The sequence below is a fragment of the Ipomoea nil genome, unplaced genomic scaffold (genome assembly GCF_001879475.1).
Source record: "Ipomoea nil cultivar Tokyo-kokei standard unplaced genomic scaffold, Asagao_1.1 scaffold2781, whole genome shotgun sequence".
NCBI classification, from domain to species: domain Eukaryota; kingdom Viridiplantae; phylum Streptophyta; class Magnoliopsida; order Solanales; family Convolvulaceae; genus Ipomoea; species Ipomoea nil.
The window spans coordinates 46,791-62,951 of NW_017619209.1; the positions used below are offsets into that span (position 1 = coordinate 46,791).

A 16,161-nucleotide genomic window follows, 5' to 3' on the forward strand; every position below is an offset into this window, starting at 1 on the left:
AGGAGACGAACAGGAGAAGGACAACAAATTGACAATGGCCATGAAGAAGTTCGTGGACTTCAAGATGTTGCCGAATGAAGCTGTCACAGACATGGAACTGAGGTTCGTTAGGCTCATGGGTGATCTGTCTGATCTCGAGAAAGAATTGTCCGAAAAGGAAAAGAATCTGAAGATCCTTCGTGGCCTACCGAAGTCTTGAGAGATGAAGGTCACAGCAATGAGAGATCACCGAGACATGAAGACCACAAGCACAACCAAGATCTTTAGTGATCTTAAGGCTTACGAGTTTGAGCATGAACCAAAGGATGCTGATGAACCCGAAACAAGAAATGTAGCTCTTGTGGCCAACCAGCAGGCATCAACATCAAATAGGTCAAAATCTAACTCTTGTGAATTTCTATCTGATGAACAATATGCTCTATTTGTTAGGAAAATGAAGAGGTTTATGAGGAAGAACAACTTCCAAGATTTTCAACGTTCGGGACACCGAAGAAAACACGAGAGTTCACCTCAAACCTCAAAGCAAGAGACATCAGACTCGCAATTGCTATGCTACAATTGTCGGAAGCCAGGACATTTCAAAGCAAACTGTCCACATCCAATTGTGAGCAAGCACCAAGATGGCAATGCTGTCAAAAGCCCATCCAAAGAAGCAGGAGAAAACTACAAGAGAAATGACAAGCCAGAATCGTCGAACTCCAGAAACGAAAGAAGAAGGAAATCTATGGTAGTGAACGAAACATCTGACACTATTGAAGCCGAAAGCAGTTCCTCAAGCTCAAGTTCGGATGAGGATAGTACTGAAGAAGAAAAAGGACTACTATGTCTGTTTAGCCAAGAGTCAGATGAACTATGCCTTATGGCCGATGATGATGAGGTAAATTCACAATCATCCTCCTGTTATTCAGCAGAGTCTAGTTCTATAAGGAGTCAAGCTTCCAATGAATCAGTTACCGAAATGATGAGAGAGTTCAAGATAATAAAAAACACATACTCTAAATTAAAAGAGGAGAACTCTCAGCTTATGATCAGCTACAATGCGCTAAGGCAAGTTCGAATTGAGAACATAAAGCTAGCCATTACTAAAGATCAACTTGAGAAAAATGTTCTCGCTCTAAAAGAGCAGTGTACAGAAAGAAAAAAGAGGGAGCAACAATTACGTGAAATCTTAAATTCATTCAACAATTCGTCCAATCTAATGGACCGAATGGTGAACGGATCAAGATTGCCCGAGGAAAGAACGGGAATTGGTTTTGACCCCAGCTCCTCTTCACAAATCGGCTTGAACAAATCTACCAATGCTTACTCTCAGGAGAGTTTTCAATCAGCATTTGTTCAAGGCCCCACCCAGATGTCTGAGCCTATGACGAATGTTAACAATGTCGCTATGCCACAATCAACAAGCCAACCGAAAGGAAAGGCTGTACAACGAATTGTGGAACCTAGAGTTGAAAAACCCTTCAAAGGCAATCCTAGACATAGATATGTCAAAAGGAATGGACCAAATGGCAATGGACAAAATCTACACCATAAAAAGGGTCAGCCTTATAAGGATATTCAATCAAGGAAAATACTGAATGTTAACCAGAGGCAATATCGTCCAAAATCTACACGAAAGAATCCTACTCAAGGAATCCCGAGAAATGGACAAATCAGACAAAATGAAAGATCCTTCAAAAGATCTGGCTATGGAAATGGATGGACTGGGCCATCAGAGGAAGATTGGTTTGTTTACCCAGAACCTCTATCAAGAGAAGAATTTGAGAAAATACATCTGCGTAAACAAACTAATTATTTCAAGAGTATCGCAATCCTCCTGCAGAATATTTTCGGGAGAGATACAATGCTAAAACCTTTGCCAAGATAAATTATGATTATCGCACACCTAATGGATATAGAGGACCAAGGATGAGTCAAGGAAACTCTAGGTTCATGTGGATCCCAAAGTTGACATCTAACCCTCAAGGACCCGTAAATCAAGGGGTACCTAAAAACGTATAATCTTTCTTATAGGATAAACAAGTCATATGGCATGTTGATAGCGGATGCTCAAGACATATGACTGATGACAAAGAAATGTTGAGCAACTTTAAAGAAATTGACGGACCCAAAGTCATCTTTGGAGGCGAAACAAGTGGCAAAACTCGTGGGACAGGAGACATTATCAAAAATGGAATAACTATTCAAGATGTATCGTATGTTGAAGGGCTAAAATTTAATCTACTAAGCACGAGTCAATTCTGTGACAAAGGCTACAAGGTCGAATTCTCAAAAGACAAATGCAGTATAATCAGCACGAGAGATGGCGAAACTGTCCTAACAGGCCAGCGAAAGAAAAACATGTACGTAGTTTCTTGGAATTCATTTAACGCTAACGTTTGTCTTGTTGCTAAGAACAATGCAGATTTAAGCTAGGAATGACACAACAAGTTGAGCCACCTAAATCTAAAGACAATCAACAAGCTTGCCAAGAAAGATCTCGTGAAAGGTTTGCCGAAAACATCTTATGTGAAAGACAAGATATGTGAAGCATGTCAAAAAGGGAAACAAATCAAATCATCCTTCAAATCCAAAGACACAGATGTGAACTCTCGACCTTTAAGTCTTCTACATATGGATCTCTTCGGACCAGTTGATCCAGCAAGTCTAAGTGGGAGAAAGTACAGTCTCGTTGTAGTAGATGATCACACGAGATATACTTGGGTACTCTTCTTAAAGAAAAAGAATGAAACAGAAATTGCTCTACCAAATCTCTTGAGACAGCTTCAAACAGAAAAGGAAGTCAAGATTATCCAAATAAGATCAGATCAAGGAACTGAATTCGTCAACAAAGTTATCAAAGATTTCTGTGGATAAAACGGCATTTTTCATCAATTATCGGCAGCACGAACCCCTCAACAAAACGGAGTAGCCGAAAGAAGGAACAAAACTTTGAAAGAAGCCGCACGAACAATGATTGCTCACTCGGGTTTACCAAAGCGGTTTTGGGCTGAAGTTGTAAACACAGCATGCTACACACAGAATCAATCCTTGATCAACAAGTCACACAACAAAACCCCATACGAACTATGGAAAGGTAAGACACCTAGCATTGGCTATTTTCATGTTTTTGGTTGTAGGTGTTTCATTCACAACAATGGGAAGAATCATCTGAAAGCTTTCGACGAAAGAGCGGACGAAGGATTGTTCATGGGCTATTCCTCAGCGAGTAAGGCTTTCAGAATTCTGAACAAAAGAACAATAGTTATCGAGGAATCTATACATGTCAAGTTCAATGAGAAATCTGAGAAAAATCCTGTTGGCATTAAATCATCTATCAATCTGAATCAAAGCTCTCAAGAACCAAATGAGAAGAAATTTCAGACGATGAAGATATTCTATCCTCCTACACGAGATATCAATTGAAGCCCTCTGAACCCGAAGCTTTAGTTCAAGAAGGTGATGGCATGCAACAAGAAGTTCCCGATATCCAGACATCATCTGAACCTATGATTTATGTTGAACTACCTTATATCCCTGAGATGGACATACAGAATCAGCAAAGTTTGTTTGAACCCGATCTTAGATGGTTAAGAGACCATCCCCCTGATCAAGTCATAGGAAATATCCAAGAAGGAGTAAGAACTCGGGCCAACGTTCATGTGAATATGATGGCATGCTTCTTATCTCAAATAAAACCAAAATCCATAGAAGAAGCCCTATGTGATCCTGATTGGGTAACAACCATGCAAGAAAAACTTCACCAATTCGAAAGGAACAAAGTCTGGGAATTGGTTGCTAGACCCACCCATCAAAATGTTATTGGTACATAGTGGGTATTCAGAAACAAGATGAGTGAAGACTGCCTAATTGTTAGGAACAAAGCTCGTCTCGTCGCAAAAGGCTACTGCCAAGAAGAAGGTATAGATTTTGATGAAACCTTCGCTCCTGTGGCAAGACTTTAAGCAATAAGAATATTCCTAGCCTACGCAGCACACAAGAACTTCAAGGTATATTAAATAGATGTGAAAGTGCTTTCCTGAATGGTTTATTAGAAGAGGAAGTATATGTTGAACAACCACCAGGTTTCGCCATTGAATGTGAGCATGAAAAGGTATATCATCTAAAGAAAGCTCTATATGGTCTTAAGCAAGCTCCAAGGGCATGGTATGACACTCTGTTACACCCCAAAATCCAAATTCAATTAAGGGATTAATTGAGTAATTAACCCTATTTCAATTAATGGTTTAATTCCTAAAAATCCTGAAAATTCAATAGTCGGGGACTAGTAATTGACTAGTCAACCCCAAAGTCAAAGTTGTACCTTAAGCTTTATAGGGAGTTCCCTTACATTTCCTTATGTTCGTAAGGGCATTCTTGACCTTTCACTTGGTGTTAGTATTGTAACCTAACCTAGTAGATTATCTTCATTCTTTCCTCACACTTTCTAAAAATCTAGCTCCACCTTCTCTCTAAAAAGGTAGATAGCTTTCCTTCCAAGCCAAGTTGGAGCCTTGCCAAAACTTCAAGAGTTGCTTCCAAGATTCAACCTTTCATATATTTGGGTATCTAGGAGGATAAGATCTAAGTTCATCTTGTGTTTTTAGTTTTATCTAAGCTGTCTTTTCTTAAAGATAGGATCTTTATGATCTTTTGGTATGTTCTTGAAGTGGGTTTGGAAGGTGAGCTTTGTGAAGAGCTTGTTGAGGTGTAAAGTGAAGTCTTTAGTCTACAAGAGGTAACCCGTGCTCTACAAAATCTATTTTGCTTACCTATATGAATATTTCTTGGATTCTACATGTGTTTTGCTATGAAATGTGAGTGTTTATGCATTGTCTTGTGAAAATGCATATCTAGAGCTTGTGTTTAGGGTTCTTGTATGCCATTGCTTGGCTATTCCTTTGATTCAAGTCATTTTGTTGTATTTGGTGAGATTTGGCATGTTTTGGACTTGAATTTGAGTTTGGAGATGAAAATTCGCGAAGTGTTTTGTTGTGGTACAGGAGTGTACTCGCGGGCGGAACGACGAGTAGGAGGCCCACCCGCCGCCCACCCGGGGGCTACATGTTGTGGAAGGGCTTGTACCTGCGGGCAGGACCACGGGTAGGGGCCTACCCGTGGGCCCACCCGCGGGGTATGTGTTGTGGATGTTGGGGGATTTGTTCCCCGTGATTCTTTTGACTCGGTATTTGGTCTTTTGACTTCCCGATGTTCTTTTGTGGAACTATTTGAGTGTCTTCTTGATGTTTCGTATGTCTAGAGCTATATGGTAGGATTCCATGTAGGTTTTGGTGTCTTGAATCGTGCTAAGTGTTCAACATTGTGTTTCGTTAAACCGTGATGAGTCTTGTGTGTTCTTCGGAACTACGTTTGGTTTACCCGTTTGATAAGCATGCTAGTTCGGTGTTTAAATGCTAGCGTGTGTGTTGTTTGTACCTTCCTATTGGTTGATGATAACTTGTGTTATTCATCGTTGTTGTTGTTGGGCTGTGTCCCATTCCTTGATTGAGTATGGTTTCATATCTTCGTTGTGATATGTTGATTGATTCCTGTTGAGGTGTGATGTGTGTGTGGCTTTACCTGGATTGCACGATTAGTGGTAAGGGACACTAGTCACAAGGTATTGCAGTGGTCCTCGTGGTGGCCATGATGTGATTATGGAGTTGTGACCTTTGTGTAAGGTTCACGTATTTCTTGGGTGGCATGTGTTGCCGTGTGTGAAATCGGTACCCTCGTGCACTATGAAATCGGTGGTTCTGTTGGAGATCTGTTGGAGAGGGGACGACGGTCCTCGGAGGGAAATGGTTGGACTTGGTGTACAGGGGTCCTGGAGGTAAAGGTTGGAACTAGATATAAGGTTGGGGGTAGCCATAAGGTTGTAACCGGGCATAAGGAAGGCATATCAACTCGTGATGGGTGATGTCACGAGGGCTTGTGTAGCCGTTGTTGTGAGTTCTCTTCTTGTGACGTGTGTAGTCACAAAGGCATGTGTTGCCTTGGCATGTGTTGCCGTTTGTTGTGTCTTTATTCCTTTGAGTTTTGCATGTCGGGTATTAATCTATTGTGTGATGATAGATTATACCTTGAGACTTCTTGTGAGTCGTTGTTGTTCTTTGTAGTCTTGGGATGTGTTCCCGTGTTCTTGTTGAGAGTGTTTGAGTCTTGTGTGTTGATTATTACTCTTGGTTTTACACTTATATATCTATGTATTCTGTTTCGAAAATGGCTTTACAAACTTATATCTTACCTATGTATGATATTTCACATGTATTGGTGGGTTACCAGCATTATTCGCTGACCGGGCGTCGTCCCATGTTTATTGTGTTCTTTCAGGTGATGTCTAGACGAGTGCGCGGTCTAGTGCTTGCTAGTATAGCTTCTCCCTTATGTTTTGTGGCCTGTGAGCCAGCTTAGATGTAGAACAATGAGATATTTGGTTTAGATTTAAACATTGCAGATGTTGCCTCTACGTTCATCTCTTTGGTGAACGTGGCATAGCACCCCGTATTCCAGTTTATTTATATACATCTATCTTTCAGTCTTCCGCTGTGTTTGTTGTTTGGTTTAGTTCTCTGCATGTTTAAGACTTTAAAATAGCATGGTTTTAGGGGGTTTTACACACTCTATCTTTCTTTCTCTTAAACTGTGGTTTCACGAAAGGAGCCGTAGATAAGACGCTCTTTCGTATCAAAAATAATGATCATATCCTCTTGGTACAAATCTATGTTGATGACATCATTTTCGGGAGCACGAATCCTAATTTATGTGAAAAGTTCTCAAATCTCATGCAAGGCAAATTTGAAATGAGCATGATGGGAGAACTAAATTACTTTCTGGGATTGCAAGTGAAGCAATGCTCAGATGGAATTTTTATAAATCAGGCCAAGTACACTAAGAACTTAATTCGAAAGTTTGGCATTGACGGAAAAACATCCGTCAAGATTCCTATGAGCACATCTCTTAGAATGGATATTGATAACGAAGGAAAAGATGTGGATCAAAAGAATTTTCGTGGCATTATTGGATCCCTTCTATACTTAACAGCAAGCAGACCTGACATTTCGTTTGCTGTTGGGGTATGTGCTAGATTTCAAGCTAAATCGAAGGAAAGCCATCTAAGTGCAACCAAAAAGATCTTAAGATACCTTAAAGGGACACAAAGCGTTGGACTTTGGTACCCGAAAGAAGGGTCCTTCGATCTTGTTGGGTATTCGGATGCTAATTTTGCTGGATGTCGAATTGATCGTAAAAGCACCTCGGGAACCTGCCAGTTTCTAGGCGGAAGACTTGTTTCTTGGTTCATTAAAAAGCAACACTCTATTGCTACCAGCACGGCTGAAGCCGAATATATAGCAGCTGGGAGCTGTTGTGCTCAAATTCTCTGGATGACTCATCAATTAAAAGATTATGGCATCAATGCACGAGAAGTAAGCATTAAATGCGATAATACGAGTGCCATTGCCATTACGCACAATCCTGTTCTACACTCACGAACCAAGCATATTGATATCAAATATCATTTTATTCGTGATCATGTTGAAAGAAAAGATATATCTCTTGAATATGTTAACACTGATGATCAGCTTGCAGATATTCTTACGAAACCTTTAAGTGAAGCAAGATTCTCCCTCCTGAGACATGAAATCGGGATGATTGAAATGGCATGAAGATTGGGAATCAAATCTGCAAAGATTCTCACAATATTCCAATAAAATCTCCTCGATATATGTATCATGAAGATTTTGACCATCCTTGCACGCAAAATTCCTATAAAAAGGAGAACCTCTCGTCACCAAATTCACACTAACCTACCTTTTGAGTAGAAATCTAGTTCTTGTTTTTGATTGTGCAGGTATGGAAAACAACAAAGGAAAGGAGAAAACAGTCAAGCTGGAAAAGCAGGATGATCCAGATATGCTATGCAATGCAAGGATTGTAACCATAAAACATGAAGCTGAAGGTTTCCATATCTCTTTCAACCCAAAAGAAAGAGAAAACAGAGATTACCCTAGTGAAGATCTGGACGAAATCTCTCAAGCTAGGAGGAAGTTTTATCTAAAAGAAGCCGAAAAACATGCTAAGGAACGCATCATGCGTCTATCTCGGAAAGGAAGGAATGATCCAGCCTCCTGTGTGGACCATGCTGAACTTCAAATCATGAAGTCTCCTATTGATCTCTCGGTCAAACCTACTCTCCTCACATGTGAGTTGGATGAGTATTCACTCGGGGAGATAGTCAAACACAAGGAGAAATTGGACTAATTCAAGAATCTACTTGTTTCGTGACTTTATTATTAGTTTATTTCAGAGAAATCATCTCATGTTCTTGACATCTTGTTCAAATTTATTTCGTGAAAATAATGATGATTATTCTCTGTCACGAAACTGTATCAACCTGCTATCTATGCGTTTGGGAATCTAAGTCTTCTAAATATCTCTGATCTTGGAATCATCATTGTCTTTGAAAATATCAATTCAAAGTCTTCTACGAAATTAATGGTCAGTTGAAGAAATTGATGGCCATTAATTACAGCATTCAATGCGTTACGGATTTTTGCTTTAATATCTCTATGCTTCGTGGCTATAAAAGGAGAACCTATTCTTCTCTAATCTATCATCTCCTATCACAAAATGTATCGTAAGAAGCCTTTCACCAGAGGAGACTCAGGGAAAGGAAATGGTTCGAAAAATCAGGGAAGAGCAAGGTGATCTCTACCCTGGAAATAGCCTCAGAGCTCCGCTAGAAATCTCCTCTGACAGTGAATCCTCTCATCTCTATGATGAAATGGCTGGTTACATAGTCGAAGAACCAGAAGAAACCCCTCAAAAGGAGGAAATCCCCACAGATGTGCCTAATAAGCATATTGACAAAGATTATCTCAAATATCTGAACGAAAAACCCAAGTCTGAAGAAAACTCAGACGAAGATGGACCGGTTTTATCATCAGACTCAAACTTTCTGAGAACCGGCAAGTGGTACAAGAAAATGTGGGGAGAGCTTATGAAGCCAAAAGCTGAGCCAAGTGAGCAAAAGGAAGAAAGGAGGAAGAAAATTTGATCTATTTTCTATGTATTTCCTATTCTGTTTTAGTCTTCCTTTCGGATCAATAATATTATCTTCGTTCTAATGGTTTTTATCCGAAGTTTACATAAGTGCTGAACGAAATTTTATTTGTTTTGTTTGCATTCACAAATCTCGTCCCTAAACGAATATCTCTGACCGAACCGTATTCTCTGGAAATGATTATATTCTCTCTAGTTTCGATGGAGCGTATCTCAGTGACTAGTCATTCATGGCTACACCTTTTGATGAATCCATCTCCTATAAGAAGGGATCTCTCGTGCAAAATAGAATCACTTCTCACTCCTCTCATAATCCTTCAAAGTTCGAAGTAATACCTATCGTTATGGACAAAGGGAAGAAGATGTGCTTTCCAACCAAGGATCTGACAAAGAAAGATCGCTTTGAGATCAATCCTTCTCATGAACTCAACAATTCTCCTAAGGAAGGATCATCCTCTGGTGACGGATTCACCAAAGTTTCAAGTCTCTCTCGCTTCCTCACTCTCGTGGAGCTAGCACCTCAACTTAAAACTGAAGAGAAATACATAGCAATGCATGCTGCAGCTCAAGCACGAGTCAAGGCTGAAATGGATGCCATGGAAAAGAGAGGACTTTCCAGAGATGCTATGGGAACTGATCACGAAAAGATCATAGATGAAGTGTTTACTCTCAAAATCGCCAAGATGGAAAATGCTGAGAATGACCGAAAGAAGAGGGAAGACAAGAAGTAAAAGCTCGAACAACCTGGATCACGAGAGATGCAGTCAAGTTTTTAATATCTCTATGCTTCGTGTAATAATCATCTCTTGGGCTTTGTTATGTGTTTTCATTGTATGTCTTGTATAGGTTCACAAAACTGTATTTGTTTTGTGGACTTGTCTCTTCGTGATAAGTAAAATATGCTATGTTTCGGTTGTATGGCGTGCTCAAGAAGATACACATTATCCAGATCATCTGAACCGTTGATACATATTCTTAGTGGGCATTGTGTGGCCGAGAAAACCGGTCCACTACCCCATGATCTCTGTCAGATTGATCTGACCTGCATTTAATGCACCCAAAGGCACTCAAGTGGTTTTCTCTCTCCTCTTTAATGAGGAATGATCAAAATTGATCTACAATTGATCTTATCAGATCTTTATCACCAGATCAGTTACCCTTTTAGTGGAATTGGAACCGATTAAATTTCGAAATTCAAACCATCCACAATTCACATGGGTCACCCGTTTTTTTCCTATACCCTAGACCCACGTCAACCCTACAAAAACCCGCCTTCTACCATCTTTCATTTTTTTTTTCTTTCATCCTCACCCTCAAATCCATCCTCTCACCAAAATCCTCTCAAACTCCTCTCAAATGGCTAAGAAATCCAAAACCACACCCTCTGATGTTGAACCTGAAGCACCATCTACAATGGAGATACCCACCTTCCCAACAAACGACATCAACTTCATTAAGTTACGAACTGACTTCATCGCTAGTGGTAGTATGTGGGATGCACATGGTTTCTTAGAGTATGTCATCGATCGAAGCTTTGGTGATAAAGTAATCGCCCTACTACAAGAAACCGGTTTGTACAGGTTTGCAGTTCATCTCTATACATTTTGGTTTCCCACAGATGTCACTCAGTTTTATCTGAATGCAAGTGTATTTGCGGATGGACTCACCATATCTTCGAGAGTCAACCAGACTGATGTGACAATCACATCGGAGGATATTCGAGCAGCCTATGAATTTCCTCAGCGAGATGAGTTATACAAGCCGAACTTCGCTTTCTACCATTACGATCAAAATGACTTCTATAGGTTTATCAAAAACAAGCAGGCTCCCAGTGTAATCACGTGGCCCTTAAAGAAGAAATGGTTTCGCCTGGACTACGAGTTCACAGTGGATATCTTTAACAAGATCGTAGAGCACAAGACGTCGGGCACAGACGACGTGACAAAGGATAAGTTAAAAATGCTGCACGCATTTCTCAATGAACACAAAGTCGATTGGTCAAAAATCATCTTCAACTGTGACACCCCAAAAATCCACACTCTAATCCATGAATTAATTGAGTAATTAATTCTAATTCTTTTGAGGAATTGATTCCTAAAATCCTAATTTTTAATACTCAAGGACTAGACTAGTCAATCTTTAAGTTGTGTTGTACCTTGTGCTTAGAGAGGAGTTCCCTTGTTCCTTACACTTTCTAAGGGTTAGTAAGGGTAGCCTTGTCTTTTCACCAAGAGTTAGTATTGTATCCTAACCTAGAAGACTTCTTCATTTCATTCCTTACAATTCCTAGAAAATATCTCTACCTTCTCTCTAGAATAGAAGTGTAGCTTATTCTCCAAGCCAAGTTGAGACCCTTGTTAAGATTTCAAGTTTTTCTTCCAAGATTCAACCTTTAACCTATTTGGGCATCTAGGAGGTTAAGATCTAAGTTTGTCTAGTGTTTTTGGTTCCATCTTAGTTGTCTTTTTCTTAAAGGTAGGATCTTTATGATCTTTTGGTTTGATCTTGAAGTGGGTTTGAGAAGTGAGCCTAGTGGAGAGCTTGTTGTGGTGTAAAGAGAAGTCTTTTGATCTTCAAGAGGTAACCCATGCTATACAAAACCTATTTTGCTTACCTATATGTGATTTCTTGGATTCTACTTGTTCTTTGCTATGAAATGTGAGGGTTTTATGCATTTATCTTGTGATATTGCATATCTAGAGCTTGTGTTTAGGGTTCCTTTGTGCCATTGCTTGGTATTTTCCATGGTTCAAGTCATTTTGTTGAGTTTGGTGAGAGTTGGTATGTTTTGGACTTGAATTTGTGTTTGGAGAAGAAAATCCCCGAAGGGATTGTTTTACACAGGAGCATGTACCCGCGGGCGGAACGGCGGGGAGAGCCCTACCCGCCACCCACTCGCAGGTACATAGGAATGTGGGTGTTGTACCCGCGGGCAGAACCACGGGTAGGGGTCTACGCGTGGGTCCACCCACGGGGTACACGGTGGTGTTTGGTTCGGGATTTGTTCCCCGTGATTCGTTGTCTCGGTATTTGATCTTTTGACTTCCCGTTGTTCTTTTGTGGAACTATTTGAGTGTCTTCTTGATGTTTCGTAGGTCTAGAACTATATGGTAGGTATCCATGTAGGACTTTGGTGTCTTGAATCGTGCTAAGTGTTCAACATTGTGTTTCGTTGGACCAAGAGGTGTCTTGTGTGTTCCTCGGAACTATCTTGAGTTTCCCCGTTGATAAGTATGCTAGTTTGTTGTTTTAATGCTAGCGTGTGTGTGGTCTGTACCTTCCGTTTGGTTGATGATAACTTGTGTTATTCATCGTTGTTGTTGATTGGGTTGTGACCCGTTCCTTGATTGAGTGTGTTTCATACCTTCTTTGCAATCCGTTGATTGATTCCTGTTGAGGTGTGGCGTGTGTGGCTTTACCTGGATTGCACGATTAGTGGTATGGGACACTAGTCACCAAGGTATTGCAGCGGTTCTCGTGGTGGCCGTGACGTGATTATGGAGTTGTGGCCTGAGTGATGGGTCCACGTGATTGGGGGATAACATGTGTTATCCGGGCACGTGTTGCCGTGATTGGTGGTGGTTTGTTGGTGGTTATAGGTGGGGGACGACGGTCCCGACGGAATAAGGTTGGACTTGGCTGTACAGGGGATCCTGGAGGTAATGGTTGGAAAGAAGATACAAGGTTGGGGGTAGCCATAAGGTTAGAACAAGGCATAAGGAAGGCATACCAACTCGCGATGGGTGATGTTGTGAGGGCTTGTAAAGCCGGCGTTGTGTGATCTTCTCTCGTGACGTGTGTAGTCACGGAGGCTTGCGTTGTTTTGGCATGTGTTGCCGTTGGGTGAGTCTTTATCATTGTGTGTGGTTAACCTTTGTGGTTTGGGATGTGTTCCCGTGTGGTCTTGAGAGTGATGAGTCTTGTGTTGACTGGTGATCTTGGCTTTTGACTTATATATATGTATTCCGTTTCGAAAATGGTTTTTATATCTTATATCTACCTATTTATGATACTTAACGGTATTGGTGGGTACCAGCATTATTCGCTGACCGGGCGTCGTCCCAATGTCTATCTTTGTATCTTTCAGGTGATGTTTAGACGAGAGCGATGTCTAGAGCCTGGTAGCTTAGCACCTTTGTGTTTTTGTGGCCTGTGCGCCAATGTTTTTAGACTGTTTTAGATTGATGTATTGGGATAGTATTATACACTTGCAGATTGTTGCCTTAGCGTTACCTAGTGTGGTATACGTGGCATAACACCCCTTTTTTGGATTTCTTTTATCCAGTTTCCGTTTACCTTCCGCTGTGCTAGTTTTGTTGTTAATCTGCTTGTTTTAGGGCTTCAATTGGGCCTTTTTTTTTGGGGGGGTGTTACAGTTGGTATCAGAGCCTAGGTTTTGAGCCTAGGAAGAGTTAAGTCTAGACTTTCTAAGTGGTTAAGTGTATTTTGAGACCTCTAAGAAACCTTAAGAAGCTAAGTGTTAGGCTTAGGACTCTAGGTTGCGCGGTGAGATATGTGTTGCTTTCTGTCTTGCTTGTTTGCTCTTTTAGTAACCTCGTTGTTGTAGCAGAAGTCTGTGATGCCTCCTCGCCAGCGAACCTCAGCGTTTGAAGATGTGGGTGAAGTGGTTAAGAAATCTCGGTTGGCCGAACCTAGCAGTGCCTCTGTGGTAATTGAGCGGTGGATCCGGAGTGGTATGTCCACAAGAGTAAGTCCTAGTGTAGCGACTTTGCCAGCACACCGTGATGTAAGAGAGTATGGGAGGATAGAGTTTCATCATCCGGCGGTAGGGCCATCTCAAGAGAGGGTGCTCACCTTAAATGATGTTCGAACAAGTGACAGTGACGTAGTAGTGGGAACCTTCCTTGTGCAATCTGTGCCAGCAACAGTCTTGTTTGATTAAGGGGCGTCTAACTCGTTTATATCACCCGGCCTCGTGAAGAAGTTGGGCTTATCTGGGGGCGCTGGGGTGAGGTTTAACGTGAAGGTACCGTCGGGAGAAGTTAGGATGTGTGACCGTGTTTTTGAGGGCATCAAGATTTGTATCAAAGGTGAAGAGTTTCCTAGTGATCTAATCCAGTACGACTTGGACGGGATGGATGTGGTCCTAGGTATGGACTGGTTGGGGCGATTTAGAGCCCAAATTCTGTGCAAGGATCAGAAGGTAGTACTACGAGGACCCAGCGGGAAAAGAGTGTCATACCGTGGAAGGATGGAAGAACCCGGAATTAAGCTAGTGTCTATGGTGAAGATGAAGAGGTATATGGACAAGGGCAATGAAGTGTACCTGTGCTCAGTCAAGAACTTGAAGGCAAAAGGAGAGGTAGCTCAATCTATTCCCGTAGTCCGTGAGTTTCTTGATGTTTTTCCCGAAGAAATACCGGGTATGCCGCCTGCTAGGGAAGTGGAATTTTCAGTGGATCTTATGCCGGGCACTGCACCCATCTCTAAAGCCCCGTATCGTTTGGCTCCGCCTGAAATGCAAGAGTTGAAGGCTTAATTGCAAGAACTCCTTGACAAGGGTTATATCCGGCCAAGTACATCGCCTTGGGGAGCTCCGGTGTTGTTTGTAAAGAAGAAGGACGGGAGTATGAGGTTGTGTATCGACTACCGGGAACTGAATCAAGTTACCATCAAGAACAAATACCCTCTTCCAAGAATAGATGACTTGTTTGATCAACTCCGTGGCGCGGGAGTGTTTTCCAAAGTTGACTTGAGGTCAGGATACCATCAGATAAAGGTAGCAGACAAGGATATTCCTAAGACTACGTTTCGGACTCGGTACGGTCACTACGAGTTTACAGTCATGCCGTTTGGGATGACTAATGCCCCTGCAGTTTTTATGGATCTGATGAACAGTGTTCAAACCCCACCTCGACGATTTTGTGATCGTGTTCATCAACAATATTTTGGTCTATTCGAAAGATAAGAGAGAGCATGTTGGACATCTTCGGACGGTACTTCAGATCTTGAGGGAGAAAAAGTTGTATGCCATGTTCTCTAAGTGCGAATTCTGGAAAGACAGTGTGACATTTCTAGGCCACGTGATTGATAGTAGAGGGATTTTTGTGTATCCGGACAAGATACGGGCAGTGAAGGAATGGACTGCACCTTCATCGGTGTCGGAAGTAAGAAGTTTTCTTGGTTTAGCAGGTTATTATCGAAGGTTTGTTTTGGATTTCGCTAAGGTGGCTCAACCTTTAAACAAGTTACTAAGGAAAGAAGTGCCTTTCGTTTGGAATCAAGCTTGTGAATCAGCATTTCGGGATTTGAAGGAGAGGCTCACGTCTGCACTAGTCTTAATATTTCCATCAGGAACGGAAGGGTTTGAGGTATACAGCGATGCGTCCAAGAAAGAGGACTAGGTTGTGTGTTGATGCAAAATGGGAGAGTGATTGCTTACGCCTCACGTCAGCTTAAAGTTCACAAAGAGAATTACCCTACACACGATTTGGAATTGGCCGCTGTGGTGTTTGCTTTGAAAATTTGGAGGCATTATCTATATGGGGTGCGTTGCAAGATATTCACGGATCACAAGAGTCTCAAATATATCTTCACCCAAAAGGATCTCAACATGCGACAACGAAGGTGGTTGGAGCTCAGCAAGGACTACGAGTTGGAAATTCAGTATCACGAAGGAAAAGCTAACGTAGTGGCAGACGCCTTAAGTCGAAAATCGAAGCATACCGCCAGTTCTATTTGGATAGTGGCGGATGAACTTTTTAAAGAGCTCCAACGGATGAACTTGGAAGTGGTGGAACAGGGAGATGTTGAGGCAGAAGTTCGTTGCTATAACTTAAGGATTGTACCTACATTTCTGGGAGAAATTAAGGAAGAGCAACAAAAGGATGCATATTTGATGAAGGTAAGGGATGACCTAGCTAAAGGGAAAGGGGGACCGTTTGAGTTATCTACGGATGGGGTGTTGAGGTACAAAGGCCGTTTATGCATACCCGCGTCATGTGATCAGTGGAAGCGACAGATTTTGGAAGAGGGTCATAATACACCCTACTCGGTCCACCCTGGAGGAGACAAGTTATACAAAGACGTGAAGGGCTTCTTCTGGTGGCCTAATATGAAGAAGGAAGTTGCAGAATTTGTTGGGAAGTGCCTCAATTG

General features: G+C 41.5%; 1 protein-coding gene across 1 annotated transcript; it reads left to right on the forward strand.

The window, feature by feature from the left end:
- Positions 1-202: 202 nt before the first annotated feature.
- LOC109157431 lies at positions 203-3,405 on the forward strand. Its single transcript, XM_019305338.1, has 6 exons — positions 203-372; positions 430-1,372; positions 1,589-1,725; positions 2,043-2,195; positions 2,405-2,488; positions 3,120-3,405. The coding sequence occupies exons 1-6, from the start codon at positions 203-205 to the stop codon at positions 3,403-3,405; spliced, it is 1,773 nt and encodes a 590-aa protein (XP_019160883.1).
- The last annotated feature ends 12,756 nt before the right edge of the window (positions 3,406-16,161 follow it).